The sequence below is a fragment of the Petaurus breviceps genome, unplaced genomic scaffold (assembly GCF_028583685.1).
Source record: "Petaurus breviceps papuanus isolate PSGF00001 unplaced genomic scaffold, PetGlider_PUasm1.0 90779, whole genome shotgun sequence".
Taxonomy (NCBI): Eukaryota; Metazoa; Chordata; class Mammalia; order Diprotodontia; family Petauridae; genus Petaurus; species Petaurus breviceps.
Window position 1 is genome coordinate 8,870,546 of NW_027187344.1, and position 22,217 is coordinate 8,892,762.

General features: G+C 39.4%; 2 protein-coding genes across 5 annotated transcripts in view; one reads left to right on the plus strand and one right to left on the minus strand.

Annotated features, from left to right (window-relative positions):
- TOR1A (torsin family 1 member A) overlaps nt 1-22,217 on the plus strand; it is a 381,690-nt gene that overhangs the window by 322,557 nt on the left and 36,916 nt on the right. The window lies entirely within an intron of this gene.
- Nucleotides 1-22,217, minus strand: part of USP20 (ubiquitin specific peptidase 20) — a 58,627-nt gene that overhangs the window by 20,885 nt on the left and 15,525 nt on the right. For all 4 annotated transcript variants that reach the window (XM_069069367.1, XM_069069368.1, XM_069069369.1 and 1 more), the window contains 8 exons: nt 21,674-21,770; nt 16,198-16,251; nt 14,856-14,918; nt 13,762-13,893; nt 13,076-13,172; nt 12,886-12,955; nt 12,079-12,192; nt 10,101-10,179 (listed from right to left, as the gene is read on the minus strand). In XM_069069367.1, the coding sequence (XP_068925468.1) occupies nt 10,101-10,179; nt 12,079-12,192; nt 12,886-12,955; nt 13,076-13,172; nt 13,762-13,893; nt 14,856-14,918; nt 16,198-16,251; nt 21,674-21,754 (690 nt within the window). In that variant the 5' untranslated portion in view covers nt 21,755-21,770. The remainder of the gene's footprint in view (nt 1-10,100; nt 10,180-12,078; nt 12,193-12,885; nt 12,956-13,075; nt 13,173-13,761; nt 13,894-14,855; nt 14,919-16,197; nt 16,252-21,673; nt 21,771-22,217) is intronic.

The window sequence follows — 22,217 nt, forward strand, 5'->3', positions numbered from 1 at the left end:
GTGACAGATTAAGGCAAAACATTCACAGAAAAGAGAAAATCAAAATACAGGGTAACTCAGTCATTTAATAAGTCCTCAATTCAATCACAAAGTACTAAGGCCCAAGTACTCCACCCCTGGAAAATACATTCATTTAGTCAATCACAAAGTCTTTTCTCTATTCAACTGGAGATTAGTTTCCAGTTATAAACAAAATACATTCATTTGGTCAGTCACAAAGCACAAAAATCAAAATACTCCACCCCTGGATCACAACTGAATTACAATTATCAGTTACCAAAAAGCACCTTCTCAAAGGGGAAGTGGAAAGCACAAAGGCCATCTATCTCTAAGCCACAACAAGGTTATCATCATAGTATTCAATACCCAAGGAGAGGTCTTTTCTTCATCTTGACCCTGGGCAAGTTCTCATCAATCCCTGTTGCTGGGAATCAAAGCTTAACAAAGCCACAATATACATTGCCAGCTTCCTCATCAATTCACTCTTTGCTTGCAGAGCTGTTTCAGGACCTCTGAAAATATCAGCAAGACTCTCTTCCAGGATTTCTGTAAATATGCATCAAGAAAATGCTCCTTCAGGGCTTCTGAACCAACAGCAAGGTTCCAGAACCTTTGCAACAACAGTGCCGTCCTTTGCCAGCAGAAGAATCTGGCAAAGTAACATCAAAACAGACAGAACAAATACCAGCACCACAGCCATGCCTCCTCAGTTCTCGGCAGCTCTGGGTGGCAGTTCCCTCTCTCTCTCTGCCTCCATGATGTTGCTCCCAAAAGTTCTTCTGGCCTCTCTCTAAAACGACAATACTAGTTCCTCCCAAACAAGTCTATCCCACCAGTGGGATTCACAAGCTCTGGGTTTTAACACAACCCCAAAACCAAGCCAATCCAAGGGGATCTTTAAATTCCATTACCATTACAGGTATAGACCAACATCTCACACCACATACCAGGATAAGGTCAAAACAATACATGAAGACACAAAACATACATAAAGGGTGATACCATGAGCAAATCAGGGGAGCATGGAATAGTTTACTGTCAGATTTATGGATAAGTGAAGAATTTATGACCAAACAAGAGATAGAGAGCATTACTAGACATAAAGTGGATAATTTTAATAACATTAAATTAAAATGTTTTTTCAAAAAAAAACAATGTAGCCAAGAACAGAAGGAAAGCAGAAAAGTAATTTTTAAAAATGGAAAAAAACAAGGAAAGCACAAAGCATGATGAAAAAATTATTAAAACAAGTTTCTCCAATAAAAGCCTCATTTCTCAAATATATAGAGAACTGAGTCAAATTTATAAGAATACAAGTCATGGGGCAGCTAGGTGGCACAGCGAATAGAGCACCAGCCCTGGAGTCAGGAGGACCTGAGTTCAAATCCAGCCTCAGACACAACACAAAAAACTAGCTGTGTGACCTTGGGCAAGTCACTTAACCCCAATTGCCCTTCCAAAAAAAAAAAAGAATACAAGTCATTCCCTGACTGATAAATGGTCAAAGGATATGAACAAGCAGTTTTTAGATGAAGAAATAAGTTATTTATAGTCATATGAAAAAAATGCTCTAAATGACTTAATTAAAGGAATGAAAACTGAAACAATTGTGAGGTACCACTTAGATGGATTAATACAACAGAGAAGAAAAATGAGAAATGTTGGAGTATTGGAATATGGGAAAATCAGGACACTAATGCACTGTTGGTGAAACTGTGATCTGGTCAAACCATTATGGAGAACAATTTGAAACTATACCCAAAGGGCTAAAAAAGTGTGTATGCTCTTTGACCCAGCAATACCACTACTAAGTCCATAGCCCAAAGAAATAAAAGGGAAAAGGACCTATACATATAAAAATATTTATAGCAGTTCTTTTTATGGTGGCAAAGAACTGGAAATTGAGGGGAAGCCCATCAACTGGGGAATGACTGAACAAGTTGTGATATGATTGTGATAGAATACTATTGTGCTATAAGAAATGATGAGCAGGATGCTTTGAGAAAAACCAGGAAAGAGTTACAAGAACTGATACAGAGTGAAGTAAGCAAAATCAAAACAGTGAACAGAACAGCAGCAGTACTGTACAATGATCAACTGTGAATGACTATTCTCAGCAATATAATACTCTAAGACAATTCTGAAGGACTCATATGAAAAATGCTATCCACCTCCAAAGAAACAACTTATGGGAGTCTAAATGCAGATGAAAGCATACCTTTTTTACCTTTATTTTTCTTGTTTTTAAAAAAATCTTTGGGGGCAGCCAGGTAGCACAGTGAGTAAGAGCACTGGCCCCAGTGTTGGGATGACCTGGGGATCAAATATAGGCTCAGATACTCAGCACCACACCCAGAAATAACTAGCTGTGTAACCTTGAGCAAGTTACTTAACCCCAATTGCTTAGAGGCGGCCAGGTGGCTCAGCAAGTAAGAGCATGGGCCCCAGTGTCAGGATGACCTGGAGATCAAATATAGGCTCAGATACTCAGCACCACACCCAGAAATAACTAGCTGTGTAACCTTGAGCAAGTTACTTAACCCCAATTGCTTAAAAAAAAAATCTTTTTTTTCTTTATTTTTTTGCTTTTTGGAGGGGGGAAAGGCAAGGCGATTGGGGTTAAGTGACTTGCCCAAGGTCACACGGCTAGTAAGTGTTAAATATCTGAGGCCATATTTGAACTCAGGTCTTCCTGACTCCAAGGCCAGTGCTCTATTCATTGTGCCATCTAGCCACCCCTGTTTTCTTACATAACATAACAAATATGGAAATGTTTTACATGACTGCACTTGTATTATCTATATCAAATTACTTGCCTTTTCAGTGAGGGGGTAGGAGGTAGGGAAGTAGGGAATTTGAAACTCAAAATTTTTAAAAATGAGTGTTAAATATATTTTTTTCCCTTTTTGGAGGGCAACTGGGGTTAAGTAACTTGCCCAAGGTTACATGGCTAGTTTTTTTGTGTGGGTGTTAAGTGTCTGAGGCTGGAACCGAACTTGGGTCCTCCTGACTCCAGGGCCAGTGCTTAACTCACTGCGCCACCTAGACTCTCCACGTTAAATATTTTTACAGGAAATGTAAAAAAGCATTCAAAAATCAAAATTGGCTGAATGACAAAAAGAGATAGAAAAATACTGAAGAAAATTAACTCCTTAAAGATCAGAATTGGTCAAGTGAAAGCTAATGACTTCAGGAAACACCAAGAAACAATAAAATAAAGTCAAAAGCCTAAAAAAAAAATGTAAACTATTTCATGGGAAAAACAACTAGGCTGGAAAATGAATTGAAAAGAGAGAAGTTAAGAATTACTGGACCACCTGAAAGCTGATTTTAAAATGAGCCTAATTTGATTTCAAGAAATTGTAAAGGAAAACTGCTCAGATAATCTTTGAATCAGAGTGCAAAAGTAGAAACTGAAAAAATATACCAATTTTCTCCTTAAAGAAATACCTGATGAAAATTCTATGGAATATTATAGCCAAAATACAGAGCTCCTGGGTCAAGAAGAAAATACTACAAGCAGTCAGAAAGAAATCACTCAAATACTACTAAACCACAATCAGGATGACAAAAAGATTTAGTAGCTACAACTATGTAAGAGTAGAGGGCTTGGAAAATGATTTTCTGGGGGATTACAACCAATAATAACCTACTCTGGAAAACGGAGTTAATCTTATGGGGGGGGGAATGGACATTTAATGAAATAAAGGACTTTCAAGTACTCCTAATGAAAACAGCTGAATAGAAAATGTGACATTGAAACACAAGACTTAAGCATAAAAAGTTAAAAATGAGTGAAAAATCTGAAGGGATTTAATAAGCTTAAACTATTTACATTCCCATATCAAAAGATAATTCATGTAATCCCCAAGAACATTATCATCATTAGGGCAAGTTAAAAGGAGTCTATTTAGAGGGCATGAGTGTGAGTCTGTTATGTTAGGATGATTTCAAAAGAAAAATGGAAGGGCGAGAGAGAGGGATGCACTTGGAAAAGGAGGGAAAGGATGAATGGAAGAAATTATCTCACATAAGAGAGGTGTACAAATCCTTATAATGGAAGGGATAATGAGGAGGGGGACTGGGCAATGTTCTTATCTGAACTGGTTCAAGGACAGAAGAGTACATACACAGACACATACACGCATTCACACACAGGTATAGAAATTCATCTTATTCAATAGGGAAGTTGGAGAAGTGGCTAAGAGAAGGGGTGGAGGTGAAAAGAGAACATAGATTAAAGGAGGTGGTATGGTCAGAAACAAGAGACTTTTGAGGAAGGGGACAGGGTTAAAAAAAGAAGGATAAATAGAAAAGAAAAGGGAGGGATATACACAATTAGCAATCATAATTGTGAATGTGAATGGGGTGAACTCACACACAAAAGAAATGAGAGTTTAGCAGAATGGATTAAAAACTAGAATACTACAATATGTTCCTTACAAAACACATCTGAAACAGAAAGACACACTCAGAGTTAAAGATAGGGAGCTGGAGCAGAATCTATTACCCTTCAGCTGAAGTGAAAAAGACAGGGCTAGCAATAATAATCCCATACAGGGGCAGTTAGGTGGTGCAATGAATAGAGCACAAGCCCTAGAGTCAGGAGGACCTGAGTTCAAATCCAGTCTCAGACACGTGGCACACTTACTAGCTCTGTGACTTTGGGCAAGTCACTAACCCCAATTGCCTTGTCTTCCTCCCACCAAAAAATAAAAAAAGGCCACTTTGCCCTCTCCAAAAAAATAATAATAATAATGATCCCAGACAAAGCAAAAGCAGAAAGAAACCTAATTAAAAGAGATATTCGGGGAAACTACATTTTACTAAATGACAGAAAATGAATTAACATTAATGCTGAACATAATATGCACTAAATGGCATAGCATTCAAATTCTTGAAAAGTTAAATGAGTTACAGGAGGAAATAGACAATAAAACTATATAGTAGAAGACCTCAATTTACCCCTTTCAGACCTAGATAAATCTAACCACAAAATGAACAAGAAAGAAGTTGAGATGAATAGAATTTTAGAATAGTTTTCTGCTGTGCATAGTACATTCATAAAAGCTGACCATATATTAGGGAATAAAAACCTCACAAATAAGTGCAGAAAAGAAGAAACATTAAATGCACCCTTTTCAGACCATAATGAAATAAAATTTACATTCAGTAAAGGACTGTGGAATCATAGACTAAAAATTAATTGGAAACTAAATAATCTAATGCCTAAACAAGAAGTAGGTCAAAGAACAAATCATAGACACAGTAATTTCATTAAAGATGATGACAACAATGAGACAAAAGACCAAAATTTGTGGGATGCAACCAAAGTAGTACTTAGGATAAAATCTGTATCTCTAAAAGCTTATATCAATAACAGAAAGGAAGAGTAGATTAATAAATTGGGCACACAACTAAAAAAATTAAAGCAACAAATTTTAAATCACATTAAATATCAAGGTGGAAATCCAAAAGAAAGATGAATAAAACTGAAAGTAAAACAAAAAGCGAATTAATAAATAAAAGTAGGAGCCATTTTTATGGGAAAAAACCCCACTAAAATAGATAAATCACTAGTTACTTTGATTTTTTAAAAAAGAAAATAAAATTACCAGTACCAAAAATGAAAAGGGTTGATGTACAACCAATGAAGATGAAATTAAAGCAATTAATAGAAGTGATTTTTGTCTAATTTTATGCTAATAAAAATGACAATCTAAATGAAATGGTTGAATATCTACAAAATATAAATTGCTCAGGTTTACAGAACGGAAAAAAAGAATATTTACATAACCCTTTTAGAAAAAGAAACTGAACAAAAGCCAAAAATGAGCTCCACTAAGATAAAAAAAAAAAACCAGAACCAGATGGATTTACAAGTAAATTTTACCAAATATTTAAAGAACAGTAACACCAATAATATATAAACTATATATTTTAAAAAAAGGTACCTAAAGAATTTTGCCAAATTCCCTGTATGACACAGATTGTTTTAATATCTAATCCATGGAAAGCAAAAACAGAGAAAGAAATATTTAGACTCAACTGACGTAATGAAAACTGATGCAAAACTTTTAAAGCAAGATTACAGCAATATATGACAAAAATCATGCACAATGACCACACTGGAAACTGAGGTAATATCCACTAATTCCGGAATAGATGAACAAGTTACAGTATATGATTGTGATGGAATACTATTGTGCGATAAAAAATGATGAAAGGAATAATCTCAAACAAATCTAGATAAACTTATCTGAACTTATGTAAAGTGAACAATACCATGTGATGTATAAAAAGTTTGAAAGACATAGTTTCTGGTTAATCATTTTATTAATAATGTTACCCTATTATTAATAAAAGGATGGTCATTTGGTCATCTCTCTTAGACCAAAGACCCTTCATGAAACCCACTCCACGCTCATATGCCCTTGGAAGAGTGGATGTTCCTGAGAGTGGAAATCAATTCTGACTGGTTAACAATGAGAATGAATATTGTAATGAGAGGTGGACCTATTCTACTAGGGGTCTGGAGTACATGACTTTGATCACTCAGGTTTGGTTAAAGAGAATTATCTGTATCCATTACCCATCTGACAAAAGGAAGAACCCACATTTTCCCAGACCTATCAGAGTGAAACACAATGGGCTGGAATCCATCAATTCACCTAAATTTATCTTTTGAACAGATCTGAGTTCTCCCTCTCATTTTCAGCCCTGCACTTCAAAGGCTACCTAAGTAAGCTACAGTGGCTAATTTCTGAATGAGGAAGTAGAAAAGGGGAAAAACCTTGATCCTAATTTGATAATTACTAAATATGAGAGAAATAATTATTTCTCTCAACCACAAGAACAATGTACATAGTTCATGGAAATAATGTAACAATAATTAACTGTGAAAGACTTAAAAACTCTTATCAATACAATGACCAACAATTCTAAAGGACTTATTATGAAAAATGTTATCCTGGAGGTCCTGGGGTGTGTGTGGCTAGAGCATGTGGGGGCTGCAGAGAGGGCACCCTCCTAATTGCTTTGGCAGCTGTGAAAATCCCAGCAATCTGAGACAAATCTCTCTCCATTCTGAAAGCAGAGTTCTACCTTGGCAAAGAGTTCAAAAGTCAAGTAACTGACTGGCAACATGAGCAAACAGAGCATATGAAATCCTACCATAGATTCCTTTTTCAGGGACAAAAAGGATCAAAGCATGGAATGGGAGAAAGACAATGAAGTCAGAACTCCTTCATCAAAAGCTCCCGAGAAAAATATGAATTGGGTATAGATCATGGAGGAGTTCAAGAAGGATTTTGAAAACCAAGTAAGAGAAGTGGAGGAAAAATTGGGAAGAGAAATGAGAATGATGCAAGAAAATCAAGAAAGGCAAGTCAACAGCCTCACTGAAAAAATAACACCTTAAAAACAGACTAACTCAAATGGCTAAAAAGGCCCAAAAAGCCAATGAGAAAAATGCCTTAAAAAGCCGAATTTGCCAGATGGAAAAGAAATTTCAAAAACTCACTGAAGAGAATAATTCCTTCAAAATTAGATTGGAGCAACTGGATACTAATGACCTTGTGAGAAATAAAGATACTATGAAACAGATCTAAACAAATGAAGGAATAGAAGGCAATGTGAAATATCTCATTGGAAAAACTACTGACCTAGAAAATAGATCCAGGAGAGATAATTTAAAAATTACTGGACTACCTAAAAGCCATGATCCAAAAAGGAGTCTAAACACCATCTTTCAAGAAATTATCAAGCAAAACTGCCCTGATATTCTAGAACCAGAGGGCAAAATAGAAACTGAAAGTGTTCAATAATCGCCTCTTGAAACTATCCCAAAAAGAAAACTCCTAGGAATATTATAGCCAAATTGCAGAGTTCCCAGGTCAAGGAGAAAATACTGCAAGCAGTCAGGAAGAAACAATTTAAGTTTTGTGGCAACACAATCAGGATAACAGAAGACTGAGCAGCTTCTACATTAAGGGATCAAAGGGCTTTGAATATGATATTCTGGAGATCAAAAGAGCTAGGATTAAAACCAAGAATCACCTACCCAGCAAAACTGAGTATAATGCTTCAGGGGAAAATATGCTCATTCAATGAAATAGAGGATTTTCAAGTATTCTTGATGAAAAAACCAGAGCTAAACAGAAAATTTTACTTTCAAATACAAGAAGCAAGAGAAGCATGAGAAGGCAAATAAGGAAAAGAAATCATAAAGAACTTATTAAAGTTGAACTATTTACATGCCTACATGGAAAAATTATAATTGTAACTCATAAGACTTTTCTCAGTTATGAGGACAGTTGAAGGGAATATATATATATATATATATATATATATGTATACATACATATATGTATGTATAGGAGGGTGTAGGTATACATATGTATGTACGTGTATACATAGACAGAGGGCACAGGACAAGTTGAATATGAAAGGATGATATCTAAAAAAATAAAATTAAGAGGTGATAGAGGAATATTTTGGGAGAAGGAGAAAGGGAGTGATAGATTAGGGTAAATTATCTCATATAAAAGAGGCAAGAGGGGCGGCCAGGTAGCACAGCGAGTAAGAGCACCAGCTCCAGTGTCGGGATGACCTGGGGATCGAATCCAGGCTCAGACACTTAGCACCCACCCAGAAACACCTGACCGTGTAACCTTGAGCAAGTTACTTAACCCCAATTGCTTAGGGGCGGCCAGATGGCTCAGTGAATAAGAGCACTGGCTCCAGTGTCAGGATGACCTGGAGATGGAATCTGGGCTCAGACACTTAGCACCCACCCAGAAATAACTGGCTGTGTAACTTTGAGCAAGTTACTTAACCCTGATTGCTTTAAAAAAAAAAAAAAGAGGCAAGAGAAAATTGTTATAATGGAGGGGAAGAGCAGGAAGGCGAAAGGGAATGGGACAACCTTATTCTCATTGAATTTGGCTTAAGGAAGGAATAACATACACACTCAATTGGGTATCTTACCCTACAGGAAAATAGGGGGGAAGGGAATAAGGGGGGGGTGATAGAACGGAGGGCAGATTGGGGGAGAGGGTAGTTAGATGCAAATACTTTTTTTTTTTAAAGCAGTTGGGGTTAAGTAATTTGCTCAAGGTTACATGGCCAGTTATTTTGTGTGGGTATCAAGTATCTGAGGCAGAAATCGATCTGGGGTCTCCTGATGCCAGGGCCAGCGCTCTTACTCACTGCGCCACCTGGCTGCTCTGTGAAAACAAACACTTTTGAAAAGGGACAGGGTCAAAGGAGAAAATAGAATAAGTGAGGGGTAGGATAGGATGAAGGGAACTCTAGTTAGTCTTTCACAATATACCTACTACGGAAATATTTTGCATAATTACACATGTACAACCTATATTGAATTGCTTATCTTCCCAGTGGGGGTAGGTGAGGAGGGAAGAAGGGAAAAAATCTGGAACTCAAAGTTTTAGAAACAAATATGTATAAAAAAAATTAGTCTTCTCATGTATATTGTATGTAGCTATTTATGTACATAAATCTTCTCCATTAGAATGAACTACTCTCACTTTTTTTTGTATCCTAAGTGATTAAACACAATGTCTAGCATATGTTATTATTTAGCCAATTAGTCATGTCTGTTTCTCTTTGACCCCATTTAGGGTTTTCTTGGTAAAGATACTGGGGTGGTTTGCCATTTCCTTCTCCAGCTCATTTTACAGATAAGGAAACTTGTGGTAGAGTTCAGTGACTTGCCCAGGGTTACACAGCTAGCAAGCTTCTGAAGCCCTATCTGAACTGAAATCCTCCTAATTCAAGGGCTGGCGCTTTATCCTCTGCACCACCTAGCTACCCTATCCTACGTTCTATATACCTAGCACACAGTAAACACCTAATAAATGCTTAGTTAGTTTCAGTGCTATGACAAATTAAATTATAATGAGTTGATTTTGGTTCAAACTAGTTTTATATTTTAAAGAAAGAAAAATAATTTGGGGGTTTAGTTCAGAATTCAGTCACTTAGTGATGTTCATATTCTATTTCTTAATCCTAAATCTGGTTAAAGTCCTTGGATTAATCACATATCACAGGCTTTGCACTGGCCTCCTCAGATGGCCTACCTGCTGGGCATAACCTCGGAACATGGGATTGACCAACTTGATTCCATGAGACAGACTGGTAGGCACCACATAGCTTGGCCTATGGAAAAAGAAGATACATTTCTCATCTTGCTCCCCAAAGGACAATTCAATCACTCAGAAGAAGACAGGGCCAAGATCCACACAAGTCTGCATGTGGAGGTATTTGTCTTTAAGGGAACAGTATAAACCAGATGTCGGGAACCTGCAGCCTCAAGGTTACATGTGGTCTTCTAGGCCTTTTGACAGAGTTCAAGTTTTACAGAACAAACCCTTTTATTAAGGGATCTGTTCTGTGAAGTTTGGATTCAGTCAAAGGGCTGCACTTGAGGACCTAGAGGGTCACATATTTAGATTCTAAACAATGTCTTCTTAGGCTGTATTGGCAGCAGTGAACAGTGTGAGCCAAAAGGACGACATTAGGGCTTTCTTTAAATTATTGAAGAGCTCATGCCTGCAGCTGAAGGACTTTGAGGTCCCAGGACAAGTGTCCTGTTTTGAACCATTTAGATCTTTGACTTTCCTTGGGAAGTCAGTTCTACTTTAAGCCTTCTGCCTATAAATTCAATCCACATTGAGCTTGAAGTTCTAGTCTCAAGTTAGTCCTATCGACATACTTGTAAAGAATAATTTTTAAAAATACTGGCCCAAACTGAAGTGAAGTAACCTTGGGCAACCATCTGACCTGCTGTCCTCACTTCCTCTGTAAGGTCCCTTCTAGCTCTTAACAAGCAGTGATTTATCTGTACCCCATGTTCCTCATTTGAGCTCTGTATGGTCACAAAGAAAAGTGAGTAGCATATCTGTCCACTATGCTACTTACTTGATCCTCTAAGACATCTTAACATGCCTAATGAAGCCAGAGACCTTTGAGAGATATACCTTTCTCAAACCCCCCAGTCACAAATATTATCATCCCCATTTTATAGAAAAGGAAAGTGAGGCACACCAAGGTTATGTGCTTTGCCCCAATCCCCTAGTTAGTAAATGTCAAAGCCTGGCTCCAAGTCCACTCATCTTTATGCTAACTACATTGTTTGTTCTTTCTCACACAAAATATCAACTATTATCAGCAGCAGCATCTAAGAAACATGAATAAATGACTGAACTTTTTAGTATGTAGCAGTTTATGGCCAAATAGTGATGATGATTAATATATTCGTTATAACTAAAATACATATAATTTCTACAATGCCTTAAAATGTGCCAAAGTCCTTTACATACAGGTATTATTGTCCCCATTTTAGAGATGGGAAAGCTCAGACTCCGAGACTTGCCCATGGTCACACAGGTATCACATGTCAGTGGCAGCATCTGAATAAAGGTCTTCTGAACTCAAAGGCCAGTAGTCAGATGACTACACACAATGCTCTCTAAGGTGAGGGAGGAGACTACACAGGGGTTTCCCTATGAAAGGTCCCATAAACTTCCCTCCCAAAACCTGTGATTTCATCAATGTAAAGAACTACCAGTGATGGAATGTCCAAGTCCCTCAGTCCATGCAGACTACTAGCTATTCTGCGGCTTGTGGTCTTTGAGGCCTGCCAAGGGCACCAAGGGCTTCAGTGCTTGCCAACGGTCACAATGCAGAATGGGCCAGATCTCCCTGACACTGAAGTCAGCTCTCTAAATTACTGAAGAGTTCCTGACTATGGCTGAAGGGCTCGGAGCTAACTAGGACCTGGGGCGGATTTTTGTCCATTTAGATCTTTGACTTTTCTTTGGAGGACAGACAGCTCTACTTTACAGAGTTGTTCTGTCCCACCAAGAAGTTATTCAAGGGAAGTGACTTGAAGCAAGGAAAATGGAAAAATGACAAAATTCCACCCACCTTCGAGGCTACCATAGAGTCAAGTCTCGGTCAATTCAACTTGAAACAGTATTGTCAAAAGGAAAAACTTGACATATATTGAGGAGCCACCTTCTCTCTCTCATTTGCCTGAATTAGAAACACACTTACCGCTTCTTGTGCCAGACCTCCGAGACCAGCTTCTGATAACTTTTGCATAAGGCTGGTTTCTTGTCAGTTCTCACCAGTCCTCCACACTCCAAGAAGAACTGGGTCAAAGGGGGACTAGAGAGGAAGTAAAGACAAACAAGAGAGATGAAGAAATGACTGGTAAGATTAGCAAGAAACATCATAGCACAATACAGTGGGAAGACCACTGGATTTCATGGCATGGTAGTACTAGGCTCAAGCTGTGACTCTGGCAAAAACTAACTGTGACCTTGGGAAGAGAGAGAGCTAAGGCTGCAGAGCCATCAGAAGGCTGCTGTGATGGGCCAGGTGAAAGTGGACAAATCACCACATGAACTAGGGGAATGGAGGAAAGGGATGTCACAGAGGCAGAACTGACAAGAACTGAACTGAAGGGGAATGAGGAGTGGAGGTTATTCATTTACAAGAGGTCACCCTTTCTTCCAAGTCAGAACAAGTCCTTCCCAGAGCAGGGTCGGCTCCTGCCGGAATGATAAAGCTCTAAGGCCCAGAGGAGGGGAGCCAAGAAGACTCTCAATGACAAACTAGACTTTGGAGCCTCTTCCCAGGTAGTTCTATTGCCATTCTGACTCCTTCAGACCTGACCTCCACAGACCTTCTTTCCTCCCAAAGGAGCTCTCTGGCTGGTCCCTGTTGGCATATTTCTTTACAAAGTGCACCCCACCCCCCACACCAAGGTCTTCATTTGTTTCTCTGCCCAGTGCCTTGGAGGGGCCCTCAGTTCCTTGACTCAGTATCCCATTAGCTCCTCAGGTGGTCTTCACTCACCAGTTGGAGAGTGCCTGTAGGGCTGCATTCATGTAGCAAGAGTTCCCAAGGTTTTTCAAACCAGTCAGGCCTACAGAAGCAGGAAAGGGATGGAGGAGGTAGGTGATAGGTCAGAGTTTTGAAACCACAAGGACATATTCATCTCTCAGATTCCAAGTAGGTGGCTCTGCTCCTTCAAGGGGGCCATTACCTCGAGGTTTCAGATCATCATCCTCAGACTCGGATTCCCCCTCATCGGCCACTGCGATAGGGACAGCTTTCAAAGGGTGAGAAGGCAATGGAGTCTCCTACATGAAAGATCCAGAGGAAAACATTAGCAAGCCATAAACTTCACTTGAGGAAGCCATAGATGTGTGCGTCCATACATAATATATATATAATCCATACATATAGATGGATTACATATATAATATATATAACATGTGGATATATTATATACAACATATAGATATATAATATATATATCCATACACACACTAAGGTAAAAGCTTAAATGGAAGCATTCACTAGAAAGAGATGAAAAAAGGAAGTTAATTTGCTTAGCAACATCACCTTGTGTTTCAACAGTGCTCATCTCCAAAAAGCTCAGATTTTCTAGGAAAGCTAGGGACAGGTAGTATTTATTCCATGCTAGAAAGGGGAATTCAGGCCCAAAAGAAATGACATGCCCAAGAACACACTCTGAATGTATATACACAAGAATACAATTTCAATTTCCCAGTGTTCAGTGTCATATTTTGTCCAAAGCACTACAGCGTCCTTCAGGTTGAAAAAGAGCCAACTCTTTTTCAAGGAATAATGTTAGGGCAAATTGTAATGCCTAGTACACAGGAAGTACTAGAGAAATATCTGCGGACTGAAGAGTGTGAGACCAACCTGCTCTGAGAACTTAGATGGTGGAGACGGTGGGTGTGCAGCCGACCTCTGATCCAAAAATACTTCCTTTTCACAAGCATAACACCATATACGGAATGTGGTGAGGTTCACAGTCAGGTTGTGCTTTTTGGCCTAGAAAGCCAAAGGAGTAGTTGAACAGTCATATAAGAATATGAGACTGAAGGACTTCCATCTAGATATATTCCTGCCACAGCCCAACTCTGTATAACTGCTAATAAAGGATCTGGTAAACTCCTGGGACAACTTAGTGACTAAGAGTTGTTCTCTTATCTCCCCACCCACTTAGAGGAGTTTGTAGGGCAGAGGTTCCTAAACTTATTTTGCCTATTGACCTCTTACAAAAAATTACTAAATGCCCCCCTAGAAATCTACTTTCTATAGTCTTTACACAGTTTTTTAAAAAAATTTGCATAATTTAAAAATATATATAATTTTTAAAAATTATCAATTTAATGATTTTTTATAATTTTTCGGTTTTGATGATGCAATATTGCATCATGTAACTGTACAGTATCATATTGTAAACAAGTCATCACACGCACATATTCCTGCCAATGCACGCTGGACTTCCTAACAATTCACAACATGCTTGCCTATCAACACCTGCTTGTTAAGACCTGTTAGCAGACTTGACCACTGATCAGCTGTAACTTGCATTTTGTGTGTTTATTTGCTTTTTGGAGTGGGGGAAGGCAGGGCAATTGGGGTTAAGTGACTTGCCCAAGGTCACAAGGCTAGTAAGTGTTAAGTGTCTGAGGTTGGATTTGAACTCAGGTCCTACTAACTCCAGGGCTGGTGCTATTCACTGTGCCACCTAGCTGCCCCTTGTGTGTTTATCTGGGAAATAATGTAATCACTATGACTTTAATTCTGTTATACAACAGATGAAACATGTATGAATGGTTTTTCAAAATTTTCTTACCTTCCCTTCTTTCCTTATGCTTCCATTGCCCCCTTATTTTTATTCAAAGCCCCCAAATTGCATCCAAGGCTACTAGCACCCTCCTGGATCATTCCAGTACCCCCCAAAAGGTGGTATCATTTTGGGAATCTATGCATAGGGGAAGACTCACCTCTGCATGAATGGTGCTATGGTCAGCAAAAGATTCCCCACATCCAACATAAGGGCAAGCAACCTAGGAGAACAGCAAAGAAAGTAAGAGCTAGTAGAAGCAATTGTTAAGCAGCTTATGAAATCCAGACCAAATAAATAGCTTCATCTTGAATGACAGAAACAGTATCTAACTACTACACTTCTTCCCAACTTTCTCTCAATACAACACTTAAATTGAACATTGTTGAGATTTTTTTGACCTCAAAGTCTAAAAGTAAACTAAAATTGGGAATCTAATTATCTTTGAAGATGAAGTACACATGATGGTGAATCTACAAAAAGAGTCCTTTCAGCTTTAGGCCCTTCATGTCCCTTTCATGGCCAATAACTCCCTCTTCCCCGACAGTGAAAAAGGCAGCAGCTACCACCCTTGTAGAGTGGCTACATTTTCAAGATGTTACTACATGTTACTACAGAAAGGGGAAGATGCCCTATTATGACGAAGGCCTTTTCTTCTGACCATTTTATCTACATTAAAAGACCCTTCTCACTCCCTGTTCTCTTCCTGCTTTGCCAAAGGAGAGTGGAGAATATCTTTTTATGAGGATCTGACCCTTGGTTTGTGATTTGAGATTGGGAACCAATCCACAGAGTACGGGAGTAACTTCCCAATTTTAGAATATTCCTTTGTAGACAGCAGAGAAAGAAGACACCCGGTGTTAACCAAGGAGTGAAGGGTTTAGATTCTTGTACTTGGTGTTATTACTGGTCTTTTCCCCCTTCAATCTTCTTGTCACTCCGCCTGAGTTTATGCTATTTCCCCATGCCTAGAACCCCTTCCCCAGCTCCTCCAAACCTTACTGACCACTCCAAAGGCCCATATGAATCCCATTTGCTACATAAAGCTTTCTCTGACTACCCCAACCAAAGACCAATTTCACCTTTCTCAATATTCCTGTACCACTCATTTGTACCTCTCAGTTGGCACTTAATCGTATACTGTTCTTCACTTTTCAAGGAACTGTGTCAGTGAAATTAGAAGTTCATTTCTTATCACTTTCTATAGTCTTTACAGGCCTAGAAAGGCATGTGCACTCAGCTGGAGCTCACCATCTGGTTGACTGGCTACAATACAATAGGGTATGGCATTTCCTCAGGAGCTTCCCATCTTTTGGAAAAGAGCTGTGAATAAGTAATATCACATGCGCTGAACTTCTTTTCCTCTGGTGCCCTCTTGACTTTGTTTTTGAGAACTACATTTGAGCTGACGGAATCTATTTTTCTATTCAAAGGCGTTAGGGAGATGGTTTAGCCTAACCTGTGGATATCGCTGGTCCGTGGAAAACCCTGAGGTGTTTTACCTGGAGACAGGCCCAGAGGTTCGGTCCTCCTGCTCCACAGGACTGGCAAGTCCCCTTTGTCCATGCAAAAGAAAAAGAATCTCTTTTGAGAAGGATGCGGGAGTCCCCTCAGAGCTTCTGCTTAAGTCTACGACTGACCCAGAAATCTTCCAGGTTTTGGGTGAGTCAGTCAGTGCAGGTCTACAAGGTGCCATCACTTCTGTTGTTCACTAGTAAAAAATATTCAATTTCCCACTTTAAATGTCTGCAAGTCTTAGCCTAATGAAATCCCCAGACCTGCCAAAACGAAAGCTCTGAGTTTCCCACCAGCACCCCAATATTCAGATTATGCACAGCTCTGCAGTCCCAATACCTGCAGTCCAAGAGTGACCTGTGACTCTAGACCTGAAACATCCCAAGAGGAGGAGGAACTATGCATAACCCCAAACCAAAAGGTCCATCCTTCAGAGCCACCAGTGGAGAGCTGGACCACAGAACATAAGAGCTATAAAGGACCTTACAAATCATTTCTGCATTTTATAGAGGAGGAAACTTGGGTCCAAAGAAAGGAAGTAATTCATCCAATTGAATTTGTGGCAAAGCCACACCTAGAGCCAGGGCTCCTGATGTCTTGGGACAGGCTTTCTATACCGTGATGCCTACCTAATCATCCCAAGCATCGACACCTCAGTCTTATGCTTTATACCAATGGTCTCCAAACTTTTATGATCATGAATCGCTAATACTAAAAACTGTTTGAGCCCATACTCTCAATATGCATATATTTACTTCTTTATGTATTATGTTCATGCATTACTGTACCAATAATTTTATATATAATAAAACTTATGCAAAGATAAAATTTTTAAAGGATGAAATAAAGATTAATTTTTGATCCTAGAGTCAATAGGAAGCCATTGAAATTTAGTGAGTAAATGAATGATATGGTCACATCTGAGCTTTAAGAAAATAATTTTGGTGGATATGTGGAAGGATGGTTTGGAATGGAGAAGAGATCTGAGGATGGGAGACCAATTAGGAGGCAATGCAATAGTTCAGGAAAGAGGTAAGAAGGGTCTGAACTGAGGTGGTGGTAGTGTAAGTAGAGAGGTAGCAGTTAGGCTGAAACTACCCAGAGGGGTAATACGCCTGTTGCAGAAGAGAAGGTTGGCAGCTTACAGAGAAGGAGTGGGAGAAGTTTTAGGGGGAAAGAGTAGATACTGAGGTATTGAAGACCCATGATGGATGGTAGGATGCAATCCATCTTCTTAACCTTCAAATGGTTAATCACATAATCCTTGGGGTCAGGTCAAAACCCTCTTTGGATGCCACTATTCCATATTAATCAGTTAATCAACAAGCATTCATTAAGTACTTGCTTTGTACCACACTTGCTAAGCACTAGGGAGACAAAGAAAGGCAAAAATCTGGTTCCTGCCCTTAGGGAGTTCGGATTCTTAAGGGAGACACAAGATGCAAGTAACTATGTACTCCTCAGATATATGTGCATTTATGTCTATATACGCATGTATATGTGTATTTATTCACATTGTAAATGGAAGGTAATATCAGAGGAAGGCTTTAGCACTGAGGGAAAGGGAATGGGAAAGGCCTGTGAAGGTGGGATTTGAGTCAAGTCTATTAGGGTGAACATTCCAGGTGTGGAACATAGCCAGTGAAAAGGTACAGAGTTGTGAGATCAAGTATTATGTGCAAAGACTGGTAAGAAGGTCAGGGTCAATGAGTAAAAGCATACACGGAGAGGTGGAAAATATAAGACCAGGACAGGTTTAAGTGCTTTAAATGCCAAACAGAGGATTTGGGGTTTGATCATGGAGGGAGATAATAGTGAACCACTAGAATTAGATATGTAATGAAGAGACCTGTGTATTAGGAAAATCTCTTTGGTAGCTTAGCATAGGATATAATGGAGTGGAGTGGGGAGGGACTTGAGGCAGGGAGACCCACCACCAGGCTACTGCAATAGGCCTGGCATGAGGTGACAAGAGGTTGCACCAGAGTGGTGACATTGTCAGAAGAGGGTGATCTCTTATGAGAGATGGTATGAAAGTAAAATCAACGGGTCTTGGGAACAGAATCTGGGGGCCTGAGTGTGAGGAGTTGAGGACACAACCTGCACTGTACGCCTGTGTGACTGGAGGCTGGTGCTGCTTTTGACAGAAGTTGCCGAGTTTAGAAGAAGTGGTGGGGGTTGAATAAAGTGAGTTCAGTTTTGGAAATGAGTTTAAGATGTCTATGGCACAACTAGGATACATCTGTAGCCAGATCTGAACCCAGGTGTTCCAGACTCCAGGCCCAGGTCTCTATCTACTTTACCACCCAGGTGCCCCCAGATGGCCAATGGGCTGACGTTGATTCAAGACTAAGGAACCTTCATTAAAAAGAATTTGTTAAGTAAGGATAGGTATTTGCTGCCAAATGGGAAGTACCCAGGAGAAGTGTTTGATTAAAAGAACCTAAGAAGCATTAAGTCACAGATTAATAAAAACACATAGGCTTTAATTTTGACAAAGGGGCAAACATTTCTGTTATAAAACCGTAGGTTTTTGGAGGGCTAGGTGCGTAGTAAATACAGCACCGGCTATGGAGTCAGGAGGACCTGAGTTCAAATCCAGTCTCAGACACTTAACACTTACCAGCTGTGTGACCTTGGGTAAGTCACTTAACTCCAAGTGCCCTGCATTCCACCACTCCAAAAAGCAAAAAACAAAACAAAACTACAGGTCTTATTATGTGTCTCCAGAAGCCAATGATAGGGGGAATAAGGCTGGCTGTATGATCCTGTGTGATCCTTTCATCTTTTTAAAATAAGGAACTTTTTATGTTTCTAGAGACCTTATAGCAGAGGCATCAAACAGAAAGCCCAGGCAGTACCAGATAAAAAATGTCACTGGGAAATAATTAAAACAAATAAAAACACAACCGAACATAGATAATGTTAATATGTGGTTTTCTACTCAATATGTAGCTGGCAGGGATCCTTACCTACTTGCTTAGTGGCTGTTTCTATTTTAGTTTGATACCACTGCTGTATGGCCTTAAAACAAAAACATAAGATAATACACACAATGCCTTCATTTTAAAGGTGAAGACTGTGAGGGGTTCAGAGAGGGTAAGGTGATCAATTCAAAGTAAAACAGTAGTGTGGAAACCAAAACAATGCTGGTGGCATAATTCCCAGTCCCAACCTAAGTTTCTTCTTCTATAATTCCTCCACTGCATCCCTCATGAATTCTGAGAGAAATTCCAGATCCCACCCAGGTTTTCATCATAGGGCCCAGAGTAATTTTTATTTGTTTAGTTTTTTTGTTTGTTTGTTTGTTTGTGTTTTGGAGGGCAACTGGGGTTAAGTAACTTGCCCAAGGTTACAAGGCTAGTTTTTTTGTGTGGGTGTTAAGTGTCTGAGGCCGGAACTGAAGTCAGGTCCACCAGCACTTTAATCACTGCGCCACCTAGCTGCCCCTCTTATTTGTTTAGTTTTAAAGATTATAAAACATGTAAAACCAAAATTTAAGAAAGCATCTTAAAAAAAGCCCTGAGATTAAAAGGGATAATATGGTCAGAAAATAGTTACCAAGTTGGCAATCACTGACTAAAGGGATCCTTAATAAGTCTGGCCTTGAATGAATTTTTTTTTTTTTGCTTTTTTGGAGGGGGGAAGGCAGGGCAATTGGGGTTAAGTGACTTGCCCAAGGTCACACAGCTAGTAAGTGTTAAGTGTCTGAGGCCTAATTTGAATTCAGGTCCTCCTGACTCCAGGGCTGGTGCTCTATTCACTGCACCACCTAGTCGCCTCTGAATGAAAATTTTTTAAATATTCTCTTTTGGGGGCAATTGATGCTGCAGAAAGTGGAAAAAGACACCAGTGATTCTCAATTGCTTTGGAATTTTAATGGCTTTTTTGCCTTGTTTCATTTCACACCATACTTTTGTCCTCTAAGTGTTTTATTATTTAAAGTTAATTTTGTTTCAAAAATTTCATGAGACTCTTGAAGGTAAAGAGAAAAGCTCTAGGGGTATCCGGGTTCTCAGAAAAGACAACTGAACAGGACACTCCGGGTATATCCCCTGTTGGCTACATCCCGCCACACCACAGCCCTCCCATGCTGAGAGGTTGATGTTGCCGCCTCCTTTCCACCCCATACTTCCTCACTGTGCTCTTTCAGATATCACAGAACCTTCGCTCCCTCCCATCAATTTCTAGCCAAGATTCTGCCTCCACTTCTGCCACATAGGAAAAAACCTCTCTTGTTTGTCTCTATTTGCTTTTTTCTGTGAAAAAGATGAAGCACTGAGTCAATGGAAAATGTACCAAAGCCTCATTTCTTCTTTCTTTGCCTACCTTTTTTTTAGGGCAATTGGGGTTAAGTGACTTGCCCAAGGTCACACAGCTAGTTTATGTGTTAAGTGTCTGAGGCTGGATTTGAACTTAGGTCCTCCTGACTCCAGGGCCAGTGCTCTATTTACTGAGCCACCTAGCCGCCCCACTCAATTCTTCTTCTTTTATTTTTTTAAAGCAATTGGGGTTAAATAGCTTACTCAAGGTTACATATAGCCAGTTATTTCTGGGTGTGGTGCTAAGTGTCTGAGCGCGGATTCGATCCCCAGGTCATCCCAACACTGGGACCGGTGCTCTTACTCGCTGTGCTACCTGGCCGCCCCTGCCCCCTCATTTCTTCTTAACTAGTAAAGGAGCACAAGATCCTCAGAATTATAAACTCTTAAGAGATGAAAAAGACCTTAAAAGTCTCTGAGTCCAAGCACCCACACTAAGAATGCCATTTACAAAGATTCCTGGAAGATGGTCTCTGCTTAGGTGCTTCCAGTAATGGCAGCTCATTACTTTGATCCTTCACATAACATGGCTTTCAGAGGCCTTGCTCTCCCAACTGCCCTCTTCTGAACACAAGCCAATTTATCTGTGTCCTTCAAAATGTGGCACTTACAACTGTCCTTCTGATACTTATAATAATAATTTACTTAGAATGAGGTTAAGGTGCTTTCATCTTACACCATATTCTGCCAAAGGATGTACTAAAAAAGGCTAAAAGGGTCAACAAGCCCTTCCTGGCCAACAGAAAACATAGGAAGCATTTTGCCTAATGCCTCCTTAATCTTCATGTTTTAAATGACTCTACCAAACCCCCAAAGAATGCTCAGTTACTCCTTTGTATTAGTGTTCATATATGTATTGTTTCCAAATGCTAATGGCCTGAGAGCATTAGCACTAGCTAAATTAAAATCAAACTGATCCAGCTTATCATGGTTGGCCATTAGAATACATCACCAGGAAAACAGCCTTTTAAGAGAACGTCGATACTTCCATTTGCTCAAAAGGCTGAGGATACAAGAAACTGGCATCAGGATCATCAGATTTGTGTATGCAGCCAACCCTTCCACTGATACAGGCCATCTCTGTACTCCAGGAGCAAGGCCTACAACGAGATCCCATCTCCCACAAAGTTTGACATCTTACCTTGGATTTCAGTATTAAGTCATCTTTGGTGACCTCACCTATAGAATCAAGGTGAGGGCAAAGCTCCCTGGAGTCTCCCATTCTTACTTTAGTTTACCTAAGAAGATACAAAAGTCATCTTTAGTTGATTAGCCACATTCCACAGGAAAAAAAAAAGTTAGCTATTAATAAAGACATTCACAGACTCAAAACGAGACATCCTTTGCTTTTTTTAAAGAACGAATCAAATTCTTTAGCCCTGTGAATACTCTTCTTTGATAATTGCTAGAGAGCAATATAAGAAGACTGGATGTTTAGAAGAGTTATAGGGAAAAAAAGATCAGATGTTTATACCCAAATTTTCCTAAATATTCCTCCAGAGAAACAAAATATCTTATATTCTGTGAGCACCTTCACCAAAAGAAATATTTTAAATCATTAAACAATGACAAATAGTTGTAAGGGCAGCACAATCAGTCCTTATTAAGGATTCCTTTCAGGAAATGCCTTTTGAAACACAACTTTCTACACATAGAAAGCCAAAGCAGAGAGCCCAAGCACCTTG